The 19,925-nt window shown below is 32.4% G+C and overlaps 1 protein-coding gene across 1 annotated transcript in view; it reads left to right on the top strand.

Annotated features, from left to right (window-relative positions):
• LOC107451606 (rifampicin phosphotransferase) overlaps positions 1-19,925 on the top strand; it is a 73,841-nt gene that overhangs the window by 4,962 nt on the left and 48,954 nt on the right. The window contains exons 3-12 of the mRNA XM_043043172.2: positions 1,009-1,265; positions 3,436-3,495; positions 4,438-4,548; positions 4,720-4,838; positions 7,544-7,602; positions 8,721-8,773; positions 11,665-11,786; positions 12,899-13,025; positions 16,264-16,325; positions 17,282-17,394. Coding sequence (XP_042899106.1) covers positions 1,009-1,265; positions 3,436-3,495; positions 4,438-4,548; positions 4,720-4,838; positions 7,544-7,602; positions 8,721-8,773; positions 11,665-11,786; positions 12,899-13,025; positions 16,264-16,325; positions 17,282-17,394 — 1,083 coding nt within the window. The remainder of the gene's footprint in view (positions 1-1,008; positions 1,266-3,435; positions 3,496-4,437; positions 4,549-4,719; positions 4,839-7,543; positions 7,603-8,720; positions 8,774-11,664; positions 11,787-12,898; positions 13,026-16,263; positions 16,326-17,281; positions 17,395-19,925) is intronic.

Genomic DNA, 19,925 nt, shown 5'->3' with positions numbered 1-19,925 from the left:
CAAAACATTTTCTGCTGAAAGAAAAAATGTTTACATTAGAGTTACTATAGAAGTTCACATTTTTGTTCATACCCTACAATTTACTGATATCTGCTCAAATATTTCAAGTGGAATTCTGTAACTTTTGAAGTAGAAGACATTATTTCATAGTTTTTATAGCCACACCGTCATCTGTATGCGCCCTTCGGAACAAAATTAAACTATGTTTAAAAAGTGCTCTGGTTCCTTACGCAGGATTCAACAAACCGAAAATGTTTTATTGTTCCGTTAACTTGTTTTGTTGTTCCCTTTTTTGAACTGATTTCTTAAACAGTCCGTGATCTAGTTGAGAATAATTACAGTCATGATTAATACATATTATATTTTTATGTATTTGGTGCGAAGAGAGTGCTCCAAAGTTTGAACCCTTTAATGTTAATTTTACTTTTTGCGTATTTAGCCATATCTCGAGAAATTTTTAAAAGTGAATCGAAAACTCTTTACACGCAATTATAAAATTCATTTGTCCAAAGATAATTCTATGCAAAAAATAACTTTTAATAATTATTTATTATTTTATTTTTTTATTATTTTGTTTTTCATTATTTTATTTTTTATTCTTTAATTTTATTTCATTTTTTAGTATTTTATTTAATATTAGTCAAAAAAAATTTGAATTGTAAGGTGCACAATTTTTTACATCATTTTAAAGAATATAGTTTTACATGGCAAAATGCAAAATTTGAGTGAAATTGGTCTAATAGTTCCTGAGAAATCGAATTCGAAATTTTCGACTACTTTAAAAAAAAATTCCAGATAATAGCAACCCTGTTATTTTACGCATTCAATTCTAAGTACGAAATTTTTACAAGTAAGCCCTTAACAATTATCTCGGCAAAGTTTTCTCGGTCTTTTAGGTAAATGGGTTGGTTATAAGTAATTTCAGCTTTAATACTATGTTATTAAGAAAAAAAGTGAGCAAAAATGTTTATTTATCGCTCACTTGTTTCGCTTTGCTTTTTTTTCCAGAAAGATGATGAGTTATTCTTCTACGGATCCAATTCAAAATCCGAAACTCTAATTTTAAAAATTAACAGACATTGCAATGACCGATCAGAAGCGAATGTGTATGTAAAGCTTGAATCTGGAAAGGTTTTACACCTAGAGAAAACGTTCGATTTCCAACAGACTTGCACAAATGAAATGACATTCTCTTGTGGTGGACTTCAACTTCAGTGCCTCGCACCAATGAGAAGATGGCGGCTGTTTTATGCTGGATATTTAAGGTTCGTTTACTTTTGTCGGTCTGGCTAACGCCTCCTATAACTGAAAGCCTCCACACGGTTTCTTATAGGTAGTCGAATCAGACCACTATGAGGGCAAGCAAATTTACGAAAGAGCTATTTAATAGCGAATCTAGTTAAAATAATAAAATGGTAGCAAATATATGCCTAAAAATTTGTTTAATTTATGAATATAATTGGTTTGTCTTATTTGCTTGTCAACCACTTCAGAGTCAATACTCAAATATATATGATAAATTTCTCTTAATTACTATTAAAATAGAAATTGGGTTCATGCGCACAACTGGTTAACTTTTTAAAAAGTCTGCGCAGATAACTTTTAAAAAATCGTGTGGAGACTTTCTGATGTTGGAGGTTATTGTCTGAGAGGTTTTGTATGCACCGGGAAAAACTTAAATGTTGGTAGTATTAATAGGATGAAAAATTGTTTTATGTTTATAATTACCAAGAATATTTTAATAACACTCAGTTAATGCATAAGTCAAATGATAGCAATCAAATTTAAAGTTAATAATTAAAAATTTCAAGATTTTTTGTTCTTTAATTGCAAAATTGATACGTTTTTTTAATATTGCGTACGGAAACATGCGAAATAAAATGTAAATTTTCGAAACAATTGGAGGGAATTAACGATTTAAGTTTGCTATATTTACAGCTATATTTACAACGCTAGGATTACGGCACCATTGCATCATTTTCAAAATTCCACTTTCAGAGATGCAACGGGTGACTAAAGCTATAAGAAGTGGTAGAAACTCAACTTCCTGTTTACTTATTTTATCTGCTTAATTGTTCAATAGCAACTACCACCGTGATTTACATTTATAACATCAATAACATTAAATATTTATAACAATCTTGAGGATACAGGGAAGGCTGGAGGAATAATAATCTTCAGTAATTCTAGCGCTACCCTCCAAGCAATGCAACGGGGTCTCTCAAGAATTACACACAATATGTATGATGCTTTGAACCAAACCAACCCACAAAATAAACACTGGCATCATCAAATCGATACCGTCCCATGTTGGCATCGATCGCAACGAGGTTGCTGATGTCTTGTTCAATGAAGCGCGACAACTAAATGGTGAATTTCTTCATTTTGCTACTCTTTGTGACGTGAATTCAGTTTTAAACTGAAAATTCAAAAATAGGGGTATTTTGTTAAGACATATTTGAGAACTTAACGCCAGCAGGAAACTTACAAAAATCATAACAAGACAGACAACTCGACAATTCAGGGGGATGAGAATTCAGGAGAATGGAACCAGAACGTACACTAACTGCAAAAACTGCCTCAACATCGAACTGGGACCTGATCATGGTTTCACTTGTCCTGCTATAATGGCTGCAATACAGCTGATAAGTGATTGTCCCGAAGAAGACCTGTAGACGGACAATTGCGTGCAGATAGCTCATGCTGTGTGGATCGCCCACGGCACCATCTAGTAGACTGACTATGGGCACGACAACCAACCAACTGTCCTGGGTACCTCTGGAGTGTAGGGATGGAATTATTATGTAAGGGCCACCACAAAGTCTTAAACCCGCTTCGCGGGTTGTTCCCCATTGCAAATGGCCACCCATTGCAAATTATTCATATTTAACGCGAAAACCTTTTTCCCATTCACTCCAAAGGAAAAGAACAAGGCTGACTTTTGACTCGGGATCGAGTATCCCTAGATATTTAAATAATTGCACTCTACAAGCAATGTTTCTTACTTATAACCAATATGGCAATAATTAAGTTAAATTTGTTATTTTATTGTTCAATATTAAATTCATGACCTGATCAGTTTAATTGTAAGATACTCCATTAAAATAAATAAACCCTTTTTACACTTTGTCGCAGGTGAGACATCAGTGTCCCTTTTATATATTTTTTTTTCTGTCTCTCTAATTGCAATCAAAAATAGAGAATAAAAGAATAACAGATTAATACTTTTAGGATTATGTTCATGATTAAATTTAATGACAATAAATGTCATTTATTAATTTACTAAAATAATTGATCGAATTATAACCTATTCTTTTTATATAATGGGGTTATTTAACCCAAATATTATCATGAAACATAATATATTCTACAATTAAAAGAATTATTAAGTTTTTGCTGTGATATTTTTCTTATTTACTGCTGTTTTTATTTCAGAGAAATTTCAGAAGATAACCATACAAGAGGAAAACTGATTTACGTCAAATTCGCTTTTCTGTAAGTTTAAAATACTTTTTTATGAACAAAAATCGTTATTCTAAAATAAAATTAAAAATGAAAGATAGAAAATAGTAGTTAGCATAATCATCTGCAGTCGATTATGATATAATTTAATTTATTCTTGCTAGTTATTTGTTTCAAATGGGGCCGTGGTAGGGTGCTGGACTCACGTTCATGAGAACGGGAGTTCGAATCCAGCCGGCCGAAAACTTCCCGTTTAGTAAATGGTGACTATTACACTGTATATAACGAAATTCCATTCTTCAGATGAGATATCATGTCCCGAAAATGCACTTTACATTCACTTGTGTTTTTGGCCTTTTTTTGAACTGGTGCAGTCTTGTTGAAACCTCCAGTTTACATCGCTAAAGTGCTTTTTAGGCCATGGAAACACAGCAGCATCTAAAATATTCTACTAGTGCACTTGTTGATTTATTTTAACTGCCTCATCCACAAAAACAGAAGGTTTTTAGCTGATTGGGCAAATTTTGCCCCAAATCATGACAGACTTTGGATTTTGACGATGTTCAATAATTACCGGAATGCTTGGAGCTTTTCCAAATCCGATCGTTCAGGGAGTCATGAGCTTGTTGGACTATAAAGAGCTCCTCATCAGTGAAAAGGAATCTTTCCCAAAGTTGACTCGCTACTCATTGCTGAAAATTTCAATGAACGTTCGCAAACTCTGCAAAAAGTGATCAATTTGAAACTAACAAAATGTATTTATTAGTGAAAGTCTACTCTTATTATTACTATTTGTTACAGTTTGTTAATTTATCCATTTTAAAGTTATAATAAAAACAGTTTGTATGGACATTTTTTCCACATCCAGTAATTGTGTGAAAGAGAAGATTCAAATGTGACCAACTTAGAGATAGACCGATGAAATGAATGCCTAATAAATAGAAATTAACTTTTTAAAACTTCTTTTAATTTCAGATGGAAGGCAGCATCTGATGTCTTCGATTTTAAGTCTGATATCAGTTCAAGAACCGTAATTGATGGTCTGTCAAAAGCCTCATGGAGACATTTGAAGCCACCATTGAATGAGTTAATATGCATATTATATTCTCTTTTTTTTAAATTGCCGTTCAGTAAGTTTCGATACCATTATGTGGGTTTAAAACTTAACAGGCTTCATATTAATGACTAATATAAAATGAATTATAAGAAATAATAAACATATAATAAGAATTAACAGTTCAGCTGCATGTTTTCCAGATTTGAAGAAGCTCTTGACTTTTATGGACAAGCAGGAACAATTCATGGTACAATTACGGTTGAAAATGAATTCGAAGAAAAGGAGATGTATTTGTTTGGTCATAGGTTAAGATATTTAGGTAAATATATTATATTTTCACATATTTCTGTGCAATTTGAAATGTCTGGCTGTGTCTTCCGGCTCTTAGTAGATATCGTCATTTTGAAATAGTCAAGGCTTATTGAAAAAATTTTCAGGATATTCAATTTAGCGAGGCTTATTTTTTTTATAACAGTCGTTGAACTGCCGACCCAATTTTAGAGTTTACGACTACTATTGTTCAACTAAGTAGGCTTGCAATTTTGAGCCCAATACAGAAGACAAGGAATTTCCTGAATCAAGTATTGGGAGAAATTTGCTTTCGTGGAGGACTCTTTGGAGGAACTTACCCGCATTTGCGTTACATGGAAAGGAAGACCACAAGAACCTCCCACAGTTAATCTGAAGGCAAGGGGACTCTAACCCATGGTCCATCTACCACTGCGGATANTTTTATTTTATAATAGTCGTTGAACAGCCGACCCAATTTTTGAGTTTAGGACTACTATAGTTCAACTAAGTACGAATAGTACCTTGTAAGTAGTAAGTACAGTAGTATTAGTAGCCTTGTAATTTTGTAGCCTTGTAATTTTGAGCCTTGTAATTTTGAGTAGCCTTGTAATTTTGAGCCCAATACAGAAGACAAGGAATTTCCTGAATCAAGTATTAGGAGAAATTTGCTTTCGTGGAGGACTCTTTGGAGGAACTTACCCGCATTTGCGTTACATGGAAAGGAAGACCACAAGAACCTCCCACAGTTAATCTGAAGGCAAGGGGACTCTAACCCATGGTCCATCTACCACTGCGGATATTTTACGTCATCGTATAGACCAGCCATGACTGGGATTCGAAAACTGTTCACCTCATTGGAAGGTGTACTCTCTATCCCCTGAACAATCGCAACTCTAGCCAGGCTTATTGGAAAAACCTTTAGGCTATTCAATTTAGCCTGGTCTTTTTAGAATTCTTACAATCTGTTAATAAGCCTTTAGGCTAATTAAAACTGCTCCATGAATTCTCCAATTTTGCGTGGATAACAAAGACACAATTTCTAAATGCTTTAAGAATGATCTTTCAAATTGTGCTAACTGTTTTGTAGGCAAAATTTGCCAAAAAAACAAGTGCTGCTGAAAAAAGATTGTACATATGGAGTTAGCACAGAATGTTTTCCTCCGCCAGAATATACTATTGTACATTTTACTTTTTCACCATTTTGAAAACAAAGATTTGCCTAAAGAAATAATGCAATATAAATGCAATATAAATTGCATGAAAAACTCTTCAGATAAATTTAAATTTATCTTTGTTTACCATGTTTTCAGTTGGCACTTTTAGTTGGCACTTCTTTTTTAATCTTTTTTTTTTTTCAGATTTCGTCTAATTTTATGTCTTTTGAATAAAAGTATCATGATCATAACCAACACACTTTTGAAAAATATAAAAACATTTTTTCATGCAAACAACGCACCTCAGCAGAATGAAAGATATTTTTAAAGTATCACAAAAATTGAGTAATTTATAAGAAAATAAGCCATTTAAAAGTTGGAGATGTCTTAGGTATTGCCAACTGAGTCGAAAAAATAAACGTGATATTAGTGATTCGTAAGACAAAGTTAATTCAATTAAGTTTTTTATTCAAAAATCTAACTGAAAATAGATCCATTTGAACAAAACATACATCGATCACAACATTTAGCCATAAAAAATTCGATTATATTTATCTTATATACAGGGTATCTACCAAATAAAGGTCACGAAAACTTTTGTGACCTTTATTTCAAAATCGATAGTTTTCGAGGATTTATGACCTAACTTACTTTTAAAATACAACTTATCTTAATCCTAGAATTGTTCTGGTTGCTCAGTACCAGCCATGGTGGGCTCTCATTGATTCNTGCTTCCACCCTTGGCCCGAAAGCCAATAATCATGCCCTTTTGGACGTCGGATAAATCGCTACGTTTCTGCATTACGCCAACGATTGAAATGCTTTCAGATGCCTTAGGACATCCTATATATACAATCCACTGTAATGTTCTGCCACCTGCCTTCTGTGATTGGTTATTTCACGTTGACGTCGAAAGCAGGTAGTGGTCACATTAATGTGACTGGACTGTGTAGATTTTTTTTAGAAAATGACAATATAGGCATACGGCCGGTAGACCCACCTTCAAATGGGTTGCTTCCTGGTTACTCAACCAGTCTGATGTATATGAATAATAATAGAATGGAAAAAATTACTATGCCCAATATTTACAATACTTCTATACCATCCGATAAAAAAACTGCAAATGGGCTGTGTGTAATATTTTCAGTTAAGATTTCTTTGTTAAAGATATCACTAAATTTTGCCATGTCATATTTTTCTGCTTAAAAGATTTTAGTTATCTCTTAATAATCCTAACGTAGTATGGAACTTTTGGTATTGATCATAATATATTTCATTCTTTACTATTTCAAGTTTATTTAGCAAGTGACAATCTGCACAGGAATTAGTTTTTAAAAAGAAGTGGTAATTAACAGTACCAATAAGGGAGATTTTCAATTGAATATCTCGGCCAATGGAAGATACTCTGCAAATACTACTTATTGGTTACGTAAATAAAGCTTGTCTGTTATAACTAAATTAGTTTAACACTTTGCCTTGCTGTGAGATTTGGAAGCACCGTTTTTTTTATAGTAAAATAAAAATTGCTTTCGCAAAGGCCACCATGCTATATTAAGTATTGTTTTATGTTTCATTACAGGTAGCCTATCCAAATTTAGGGAACCTGAATTCCATCACATCATGGGATACACAAAAAAGGTAATTTTACCATCAATCAATAATACTGATGAACAAATTCTTTGATGCATTCATAGCAGTACTTAGTCATACCTGATTCGGGTGTGGGGATCTCAAATCTGAAATTAGTTCTGCTGCTCTGAAAGCGACTGATTTGTTTTTCAAAATTACATTTTTAGTTTATTTTTTTAACCAAATGTACAAGTTTGTAAAAACCGTATAGGTTTATATAGATACTTAGCGATTGTGTGCTTCTTTGAAAATAACACAGACAAAAGCATATGACCTTAATGTATATCATAACTGAACTGAATAAACTCAGTAACTGAAATGGATCAAGGCCTTGTTCCTACCACTCCTTATGTAACAGAGAAGTGGGAGCACTTAGTATTCACTCGGGAAAAGTTTTACAAAAATTCTTGGTTAGGAATAAAATTACATTAGAACTGTAACTTGTAAAAAGATTTGATAATCAGCGAACGTGAAAATATTTAAAATCCATTCCAAAATCTTATGCAACAGAAAACAAAAAAAAAATTGTTCCCTAGTGTAATTCGTAAGTCCCCTTTATTATCTACAACTCAACCAGTTACTTTTTTTTATTGCTTTATTACAAGCATAACTGTATAAGGATTTATTCCATGAAAACTCAGTGAGCACACACGCTTCCAAATATATATTGTCCTAATAAAGAAATACGTACGATCCTTAGAAAATTTAAAAAGTGGCGGCAAAGTTAAAAAAAGAAAGTGTAATTTAGCTAATTTGTGTTCACCACTATGCTTAATATTTTCAAGAAAGTATAAGTAGGCCCAAAATATGTTATTTAATTTTTTTAAAGTAAAAGTTAGCAAGAAAAATCTATATAATAACATCTATCAAATATCATTACCACGTTTAAATTATGTAGGGATTTCACAAACCCAGCATAAAGAATTATAAATCTTTTTAAAAGACTTTGAATTGAGCCTCTTGTTTCGATTTTCCTGCAAATACATCTTCAATTTTCTCTTTTAATTTGTTTTTCTTTTTGCCTAACTATTGGAAATGCAATTTTTTAGTTCAAGTACAAATTCATACAAAATTTTGATTTTATTGAAATTCTATTGGATTTATTACATTATTAACTTATTTTACAGACTGGAACCTATTTCCATATTGGAAACATTTCCTGTGAAAAAAGCGTTAAAAAGTAACTATATTATAAATTTAATAATTCTTAATGATACATACTTGACTAAGAGATAAAAAAAAAACTAAATACATAATCGCTTATTTTACAAGGCATAAACTATAATTTTCAAACGCCTTTCAGGAGAATCAATCAGTATTACCCGCCCCATAGAATCAATTAAAATTAATATTAAAAAAATTTTAAGAGTTTTAAGACTATATTAATATCGTTATACAAAAACTGAAAATAATGAATTAAAATATAATTAATAATTTTCAGTCCTAAATCAAGCCTAAATGTAATAAATAGTGTTATCAAAAATTTGATTGGCTTTCACTTTTAAAATAAATATACGAAACAGTTTCCATATTAAGAAAGAGTTTTGATCTTTTTTCAAAAAGATTAAGACTGGTAACTTGATTTAGATCATCGAACTTATTTTGGTAGAAGAAGAAATTCGTGTTTAATTTTATATAACAAATATAAAATTATGTTCATAGAAATCTGAATTTATCTAAAATCAATGTTTTTTAAACTAAAGTATTACTAGAAAATAACTATTTGGTTATGTGTAAATGTTCTTATGACTTTTTCAGAGAAATTAATCACACTAATACAAAAAAGATACGTTTCTGCCTCTCTCGCCACAGAATAGTTTAATTATATACTTTAACCCTTTATCGGGCCCTTTATTTCTAGTAAAAGTAAATTAAAGTATTTTTGGAATTGAAATTGTTTTAAGAACAGTAATTGATATTAAAAAAAACTCATTTAGTTTATAAAAATGCCATTTTTTTGGTGGTAAATATATTTAACATGACCTATTAGGAACTTACTGACTTTTATTTTTCTTTATTTATAAAATAAATTCCTTAAATGCTACAAACTTCAAAAGGAATTATGTATTTTATAACTTTTATACGTTTTTTAAAAGTGACAAATGGTTACCAATTTTATTCAAACTCACTTCAAGAAAGCTGAAGTTATTGAAAAATGGAAACCTAAATTAAAAGTGGTAAAACGTGGTGGTAAGTATACTTACCACGGCCTTCAAAAGGGTTCATTTGCATTTACAACGATTTTAACCCATTGACGTTTATCTTTTTACATGCATTGATCTTTAAAAAGAAAAAAAAACAGCCCATTGACATATATCTTTTTACGTGAATTGATCTTTAAAAAGAAAAACAAGCAACCCATTGACGTATATATTTTTACATGCATTTATCTTTAAAAAGAAAGGAAAAAAACAATAGTAGTTACATGTTTAAATTGAGATTGTTATTTATGTTAGCTAACACATTAGTTTTTTTAATTGCAGTTACATAATTACGTGTCCCAATTAAGAAAATTAAAGCACATAAGCGTACACATCCATTTATAGCTATTAAAAAATGTATAAATTATATAAATATATGTAGCTATAAATTATGAATAAGTAAATAAATAAATGACACCCGGTGGCTGAGCGGTAGCGCTTCGTGCTGTCGTGCCACAGGTCCCTGGTTCGATCCTCGGGCCGGGCAAGGCAGACTCAGCCTTTCATCCCTTCAGTGGGTCGATAAATGAGTACTAAATGCATGGGAACTAAACACTGGGGGTTCCGCGTTCGGCTGACCCCCTGACCGGAGCATCTGCTCCTGCACCTCAGAGCCCAAGGTCAAGAAAACTGAGATGGGCACAGTAGGCCTTGGCCCTCTATGGGCTGTCGCTCAGCTGAGTTTAGTTTTAAATAAATAGATAGGAGCTTCGTGTTACTAATGTATCACTGTGAGTCTGCCCGTTTTACTTCTTTAAGATGGATGCTGCTTTTAAAGCAATTTTATTACTAGTTTTTATTATATGAAGTACAGTGCCTCACAAAAGCAGGGCCACCCTGAATAACTTTTGATCTAATGATCGGATCTTCAAGTTCCAGAACACAATCTTAATAATTCGTGGGAGTGGCCTCAAATATGCTAATTAATTAGCCCAAACCATGTTTTAAGTTACGAAATTAAAAAAAACGCACTTTCTCAGAGCAAACGTACCTTTTCTTCAACGGATTCTGTTTTCTGACCTCTAAAATATAGGAGGTAGCGGCAATCTAGGAAATATAGCTCCTATAGTTTGGTCAGGAGAACGATTCAAAGTTCAGACCCCTTAATGTTAATTTTATTTTTTGCGTATTTCGCCATATCTCGAAAAATTTGCAAGCGAATTGAAAAAATTTTGATTACAATTACAAAATTCGTTTATTCAACGATAATTCCATGGTGAAAAATAAACTGTAGTTAATATTTATGATTTTTTATTATTTCATTCAATAAGAGTCGAAAAATTTATTAACTGTAAGGTATAAAAAATTTTACATCATTTTAAAGTAAGCAATTCCACTCGGGAAAATACAAAATTTGAGTGAAATTAGTTGAATACCTGGGAAACAGAATTTTAAATATACGACGTTTTTAAAATTCGATTTCTTAAGAACTATTCGATCTATTTCGCTTACTGTAGGAAAAAATGTCCATTTCCCTTAAAGAGTTTTCGAGATATGTCGAAATAGGCGAAAAGTAAAATTAACTATACAGTGTCCAAACTTTGGACAGCATTGCTGACTAAACTATGAGGGCCATATATATGGCTACCCCCTATATTTAGTGAGTCCGAATCTGTTGGGGGGGGGGAAGTATGTTTGTTCAGAGAAAATTCGTTTTTGTGTCTGATTTCGTAACTTAAAATATCATTTGAACTAATTAATTAGTATGTTTGAGGTCACCCCTCGAACCATTAAGATTGAGACCTAGAACGTGAAGAATCGATCATTAGGCCAAAAGTTAATCAGAGAAGTCCACTTTTTCTTTCTTTTTGGAGCACTGTACATATGTATACTAAAAAATAAAATTATTTTTTTACCTTACACAAATTAGTTTCTCATTTGGCTTCGTTGTTCAGTCTGACACGGAACTGAAAACCATTGAAAGAATATCAACTACCATTACTAAAGTAGATGAAACTGAAAACGATAAGATAAAATCGAAGTTCAATACAGGTAATTCCAATTCTATTTCAGATCAAATTATGTTTAGAAACGTTTGTCCCGTAACATTATCCAAATATATATTGTTAAGGCCATCCTGAGTATTCTGCAATAACCAGTGGTCTAATTTTTTAATATTTTAAAACATACTCCAATGCTGCATTACCTGGGCTCGTAAAAATTAGCAAAAACTGAGAATAATGTAGCAATTTTGATAATTTAATCTAAATGAAAAAATGTCTCCAAGTTGGCGATATTTAAAAAAAAAGGATAATATTTTTTTAAGTATTTAAGTAATTTGTCCGTTCTAAAACCCCAGATAATTCTTCACGGCAAGTTTATATGTATAGTTTAAAATAATCGCATTGCTTCAAGTATAAGGCACTTAAACTCTTATTTCCTTGGCAACACAGCTTCGAAAAGCAGTGTTAATAGGATTATCGAAGAGATGAGCCAACATATGCGGGAAAACATTTTTGATCTCTTGTTTAATTTTCTCCTTTATCTCGGTATCAGATGTAGGGCATACTGCGTACCTAACTTTTTTTAAATATCTCCATATAAAATAATTCGAAGATGACAACTCCAGACTTAGGGGAAGTCACAATCTGTTATAAATCAGGCCGTTCCCAGAAAGATGTATGGACAGTGACTATATCCTGGTGAAACTATCGGTCTAAATCTGAGCACATAAATATTGTAATTACTCTTGCTTTGATGGCGCAATTTTCTTGATTTCGGGACATATTAATTGGTAAACATTTGCAATATAAGTAGTAAGATATTAATGCCTATTCGCACGTCTATGTTACCACTGGGAAAATACTTTCGTAACAACTACGAATAATTCAGTAGCAATTACAGGAAATGAAATGATACAGGCAGCAAAATTATTAGTGATTCTTTTTTTATTTGTCCATTGTATACATATAATTAATTGATTTTTAATAAATTATAATATTATAATTCGGATTTTTCTTTCATTTTGGCATAATTATACAATATTTCAAATGAAATTCGATCGGTATGTGGAACAATTTTTTGACTTAGTACATAATATTAATTTTTATTAGATATTTTGAAGTATGATGTTTCATCTTAAATGTGTTTATTCTATTTCACAGACCTTTTTCCGTACGAGCTTTTTGGATCATCTTCGGATATCATTTCTTCAAATGAGATTACAAACAATTTAAAAGTTTTGGAGTTACACTTAAGCGATGAAAAAGGATACGGAATCCTTTTCAAAAGGTAAGTTGTTTTCAATGTTTGATAAATCGCGTAAATTAATTTCCCAAAAAAATTTTAGGCATGAGTACAACAAAATATTAATTGTTTGAAATCATTTTATTTGTTTTGCGCAACTAGTTTTTTATTCCTTATCCTTTTGACTCAAAAGGTTGACTCCGGTGTCCCATTTACCTATTATATTAATGCTTTAATTGCTAGCAAAAATAGATTTTGAAATTTTTTAGTCATAATAAACAGTCTAATACAGCGGTACCCAATTTGTTGGATTTTGTTGAGAGAAAATCAGACTGAAAGTCACGTAGAACAAACTGAAAACTTAACTTTTATTTACATCAAAAGGAATATAAAAACAAGAAAGATGTTGCCAGCACAGGAAACTCAAACTATCTAAGTAATCTCGAACTCAAACCTCAACATCCTCCCCACCCTGGTCGACCTCGAGGGTCATGACCAGAGCCACCGGACGGGTTATATTATGACCATTAACTCTAAGCTCACAGGATCTTATTTTTCCTTCTCGTCCTTCGTGCAAGTTCACCACTCTAGCTTTCTTCCACATGTGACGTGGTCGGACATCTTCTTGTAGAAGTACAATATCGCCAATTCGGATGTTAATGATATTGTCCTGATTACGAACTTGATGAAATGACCGCAAATGAAGCAAATATTCCTTGGACCATTTTTTCCAAAAGCAGTCGAGTAAGTCCTGCTGCTGCTTGTAGATTTTTCTTAGCTTTGTGTTGTTATTTGGGCTGGATGGAATGGCCGTTAGTTTTCGTCCTGTCAAGAAATGGCTTGGTGTTAAGGCTGTGGAACTGTCATCTTTTCCATCTTCGTATACCAATGGTCGGCTGTTCAGAGCGGCTTCTATTCCAATAAGGGCCGTGGACAGACCTTCCTCGTCAAGAAGTGCTCGTCCGAGTACCTTTCGTAGACATCGCTTGACAACGCCTATTAGGCGTTCCCACCAGCCTTGAGAGTAAATTAGACTGAAAGTCACGTAGAACAAACAGAAAACTTAACTTTTATTTACATCAAAAGGAATATAAAAACAAGAAAGATGTTGCCAGCACAGGAAACTCAAACTATCTAAGTAATCTCGAACTCAAACCTCAACACAATTGGTGTTCCACGGAAACCTACGACTCCGTGGAAGAGTTAAAGGGTTACGAGAGTTAGAAATTTTTATAACCAGTGAAAAGTTTCGAAACCTCAGGTTATATTTAGATCTAACTTATAAGTCGTAATTTATTTAATGTTTCAGTTGCCTTTATGAAATTATCTCAAGCAAAATGCCAAAGAAATAGAAATGGGATTTTTTAAAAGAAAATATAATATTTCTAATAACAATATATTGAACTTATAATGAAAAGAACAAGCATTTATAAAATATTGCAGTAGTATTTCCCACCACGCTTTTCGACTCAAAACAAAGTAACTAATATCTTTAGTAAAGAAATAAGTTTCTTCAGTAACCATTTTCCACGCAGTTCCTTTAAGTTTTCATTTCAAAGTAGACCATAAATTGTCTTATTTAATTCCTTTTCAGCTTACCAAAAACTAATTCATAACTAGGACTGCAAATTCGATTGCGGACATAAAACAAAACTTAAGATTATTATTCATGAAACAATTAAAATCCTCATGCATCTAATTAAATATTTAATAGTCTCTTATAGCCTATAACTTTTACAATTATCTTAATAAACTTTATTTATAAAAGAGGGATTCCGTCGAAAGTGGGTTGATTATTTAGGGTTCCATAGCCGGAAAAATTGGGTGTCACTGGTCTAATAGTTACCAAGAAAAAAAAAAGCTGTTAGATTATCGGGATTATATTTCTACTTAAATATAGATGGTTAATTGAATGTAAACAATAATAACAAAATTCCTAAAACCGGAAAAAATTTAGAAAACTTCCGGTGTATCCCTCCGCCTGTGTTATGCTTACGATGCAATGTGTTTGCAGGCTTAATACTCTAGAAAGTTTTATTATTGTAATTTGTATTTTAATTTAGACGTAATTTTACCATTCATAAAAATTTTCTGTAATTTATAAATTCTGACAGGTCGTGAGCCTAAAAAAAATTTCACAAAATTAATATCACAGCATAAACAAAGTGTAAGGTTAGCCATGTTTTGAGTAATATCCCTTATTTGGCTATATTTGTGTAAAATAGCAGCGTTAGTTATTTTTTGGGTAGCATCATAGCAAGCTTGCGGAGTCTTACGAATTCATTTGTTACTTGTTTCGTTGAAAGTTAGATTGAAAACACGTGTCGTATTGAAAACACTGCAAGTATAGTAATATTTGATGGTGCGGTTTTTCAATATTAGGCGCAAAAATCAGTCGAGGGGAGTAACTCGGAAGTCTTACGAAAAATTTTAACCCCTAGATCCATCTGCGCTTAGCTTTACAAGGTCAACCATATATAAAATTTAAAAAAAATCGTTTAATTTTTTTCATTCATATTCAAAAATGTATTAATAGTTTATATAGTAAATTAAAGACATTTCAATTATGAATAGTTGTTTCTTTTAGATCTAAACAGTTTCAAATTTGGGAAATTAATGTTTGGAAGTGAGTCATGTTTGGAATTTTAACATAGGAGAAAACACCGGTGTTTTCTACTGTATTTCATAACCGAAATTATTAGATGTATTACTTTTCATTTATTTTGACCTAAGTTAATACAAAGTAATGAAAAAAAGCAAGAAAAATATGTTTCATAAAAATTCTGTGTCAAAGGCAATATGCAAAAAGAAAAATTAACATTAAGGGGTCAAAACTGTGGACCGTTGTTTTTTTTTTGGACCAACTATTACTGCCATATTTTCCAAATTGCAGCTATCCCCTATATTAAGGGGGCCAGAAATCAGAATCCGTAAAGAAAAAGGCAAAGAAAAAAGTACGTAAAGGAAAAGGTACATTTTTGTGCCTGATTTCGCAACTTCAAATATAGTCAGCTCTAATTAATTTGCATATTTGAGGTCTATTCCCAGAACCATTAAGTTTAATTATAAGCGTAAAGATCGGATCATTAGGTCAAAAGTTATTCAGGCTAATCCATTATTTTTTTATTTATTTTTTTGCGCACTCTACATATGAAAATCGAACACATCACATATTACCTCACCAAGCCCTACTAAGGGATTCAATAAAACTCTAAAACTAAACAAAGTTATTTTGCTCATACTGAATTATGAATAATTAAATTTTATTAATTTTTTTTTCCAGATCACCTTCAAAGAAAATAGAATGTAGTTGTTATAATGCGAAGAAAATTCAAGTCCCAAGAGGTAATATCTTTCCTTTTTCCTTCGGGAAGATTCAGGACAACTATTACAAACTTGGAGTGAGGGAATTATAAGGGTTGAGATTTGAAAAGCAACCCATAACTGCAAGAACACAGGAGGTCCCTCCCCATTCTGAACTGGCTGTTATCGCTCATTTCAAACACTATTTTTAATAAATCTAAATTATCTTACCTTTCGCTATTTTAATTTAAATCTTTAAACTGCGATGAAATTGCTCTTCCTGAGTCTATTTAAATACAATTTTCAACAATGAATCCCAGAAAACATGAAATTAGACGATAGTAAGATGATTTAGTTAATTCAATCAAATGTTACAAATGCGCATGAATAGCCAATATGTAACGAGAAGGTGCCTCTAGCGATGTGCGAGGACATATAAGTTTATGGGTTGCTTCGCAAATCTTGATCTATCTTACCTTCAAGTTTGTTACCACTATTCTAAATCATTCTGCCAGTAGACGGCAAAGGAAAAAGCACTTATAACAAATTAATTTAAATTCTAGCTTGTTTTCGAAAGGAGAAAAATATGTGCGACACTCAAGATATAATTAACAGTTTCAACATAGGTATTCACAAGTAAAGATAGCCAGGATGAAGCTATGCGATCTTGACAATCCCTACTTAAGAGCGAAGGTTTCCTTATTACTCATTCTAGTAGTCTGAAGGAACAAACATAAACTGCGCAGTGGGGCTAAATAATAAGGTTTGTCACAACGAGAAAATATCAACTAAAAGATCAGATTTCATGCGAATGCCTTTCCTCTTTTAGGAGGTGCTGGAGGAGCACTGACCGCACAAACTCTGAACTAACATGATATGTTTAAATCATTTGCTTATTATTTTTCATACCATATAAAGAATATGGTTATTTTATTTTACAATACATCTTAATTTCTTTGATTGAAATGTACGCTGAAATTGCTTAAATTTCATTTCAGAAATTCCGAATGTAGTGTCATTTAAAGAAGATATTTGCCAGCTACCTGAGGTGACGGGTGGTAAAGGTTCATCGTTGGGGAAACTCACTTATTTGAGTGAAAATTTTGGAAGTGTAAGAAGAAATCAATTTTATTACATATTAAGGTTATTAATCACCGCCCTTAATCTACATTTTTGAAATCCTTTTCTGAAATGAAAACATAGTATCGGAGGTGATGAGTTTTATGGTATAAAAATAGTATTAAAATAAAAAATACTAATATGTAAGGGAGAGAACAAAAAATGAAATCTTTATCAAAACCTGACGAATTATTTTCGAAGTTAACTATATCAAAGATGGAGGTAAGATAAACCTAATATATTAGTTAGAGGTTAAAAGGTTTCCTGAAAAGTTCTATTGGACTAAGTAATTCTAATGCAACACACTGTTGAAATGTGGCCAATATTAGCGCATTCGAACGACCTCCGTAAAAACAATCTAGTAAGGTAAAAAGAAAAAAAAGTTAACAAAATGGTGGCTTTTACATGCTTCTCGCCATTATGAGACCATTTTCTAATTTTTTACAAAATATAATATTTTTTCCGCTTTTTACCTTCTGCGTATAGCTGTTTGCCTATAAACTATATTTAATGCGCAGCTCCAAAGTGTATTATTTATGTCTATTTTTAAATACCATCACAACCTTAGTTGTTTTTTTTCGGTTTGCATCCAAAAAATAAACTTTTTTGTTTATTTTAATTCTTTCTTTGTGGTGATTGGCCTCACATTATTCTTAACAGTTTGATAAAAAATTTTAATTTTATCTTCCGTAATACAGTGTGCCTACTGAATACTATATTTATATTTTCAACTTTCGAACAGTTTCAGCTAGATTTATAAAAATGGTGTCTTGATAGTGTAAAGCGGCTATGCACTAAAAGATAAAAGCGCTAACTGCTGTCGTAGATATGAAACTACTAAAATAGCGTACCTATCTGAAACAACAGAACGAGTTAGAAATGAAAAGTGATATACAAAATAGCAGAGCATGATTAATTTAATACAAAATGATAATTTTCATTTCGTTAATAACAAAAGTAGCAACTACACTGTATTTATAGTAAATATTGCTCAATTACAATGTACGAGCCAGGGGATAGAGTGCTCACCTTAGTGACCTGGGTTCGAATCTCAACGATATCTGGTAGATATGAATCGCACATCCTGCTCGCACTGACCGCAGTGATGACCTAAAATATCCTCAGTGGTGGACGGATCATGGGTTAGTCCCATTGCCGTCCAGCTAACCGTGGGAGGTTTTCGCGGTTTTCTTTTCCGTAAAACGCAAATGCGGGTTAGTTTCATCCAATTGGTCTGCAACTATTCAGCTTATTCTAACTCTGGAGGGGTAATACAATTAAAAACACGTAATTTTAGTTTTAGACAGTACATTTTAAGTGAAGCAACATACTTAGCTCTTTGCTGTTCAAAGAATAGTGGATCCTGAATGTTTAAAAGCAATTAGTTTTACATTTCTAGTGATTTGTAACATTTGTTGAATTAGTGTTGTCAGACTGGCTACAATTAAAGATGCCAATTTACTCCGGGCGGCGGATTAATATTTTCGAGTGATAGTCTTTTAATATATGTTTCTTGGTTTAGTAAATTCGAGTTATACTCAGTTGTCTCAGTTCGAGTTATACTCGAGTGTTTTTACTCACCATTACTTCTAAATAATTCCAAAACTCGTGCTTATTTTCTTACGTCACTTTGCTACAGAGCTGCCAACTTGCTCCGCTTTGGAAAAAAATTATTTTCTAGAGATAACGAATTTTAAGTAATTTTTAGTTTAGTATTTTTCATTTAATTTTCCCTCAGTACTTATCAAAAATTCAAAGTATCATATGAAATCCAACTTTATGGCAGTTATCTCGAGGTGACACTTTTAAAGTGTAGGCGAAATAATTCTTATTTAACAAGTTTTACTATATAATTCGGTTCCAATTTATTAAAATTTTTGCAGAAAGCGGAGCAGTTGACAACCCTGTTGTTACAGGCAGGCCGTGTTGACCCTTGTAAAATGTTGGCAATATTAACAGAGAATTTACAAAGTTTAGTTCATAAAGCTCTACCTTTTATTAAAAATATTTTATCAAATATTTTTTTTTTAACGGCAGGCACTGAACTTTCGTTCCTCGCCTAGGAAGATGCCGGAGGTGTTACTCATTTAACGTTACCCAGTGGGCACCTGTGAACCTAAGTCACGGAAGCGAGCAACATTACCCACGCCACAGACCCGTTTATAGGGTGGGCCACATTCACACATCATATAATAAAGAACACACACAGAGAGAAACATCCATGCCCTGAGCGGGATTCGAACCCGCAACCATTGGCTTCACAGTCAGGCACGCTGACCGCTCGGCCACCTGGCCGGCATCTTATCGAATATAGAGCAGTTGGCATCTCCGCTACACTACACCGGAGAGGTTAAGCACTGTCGAAAGGGTTTTAATTTTTTCATTAATTATGATTGGTTTTTCATTATTCATTTTTGGTCTCTCTCTAAAGTTTATGTAGAAGAGAATACTAAAATATTCTATGTTATGTACTTAAACTTCAAGACAGACTGCGTTCCGCATTTGGCTGATCTTAAAGACACG

The sequence above is a fragment of the Parasteatoda tepidariorum genome, chromosome 5 (assembly GCF_043381705.1).
Source record: "Parasteatoda tepidariorum isolate YZ-2023 chromosome 5, CAS_Ptep_4.0, whole genome shotgun sequence".
Lineage (NCBI taxonomy): Eukaryota > Metazoa > Arthropoda > Arachnida > Araneae > Theridiidae > Parasteatoda > Parasteatoda tepidariorum.
Note: the sequence above shows the minus strand (reverse complement) of the source record. Positions and strands in the feature narration are given on the sequence as shown.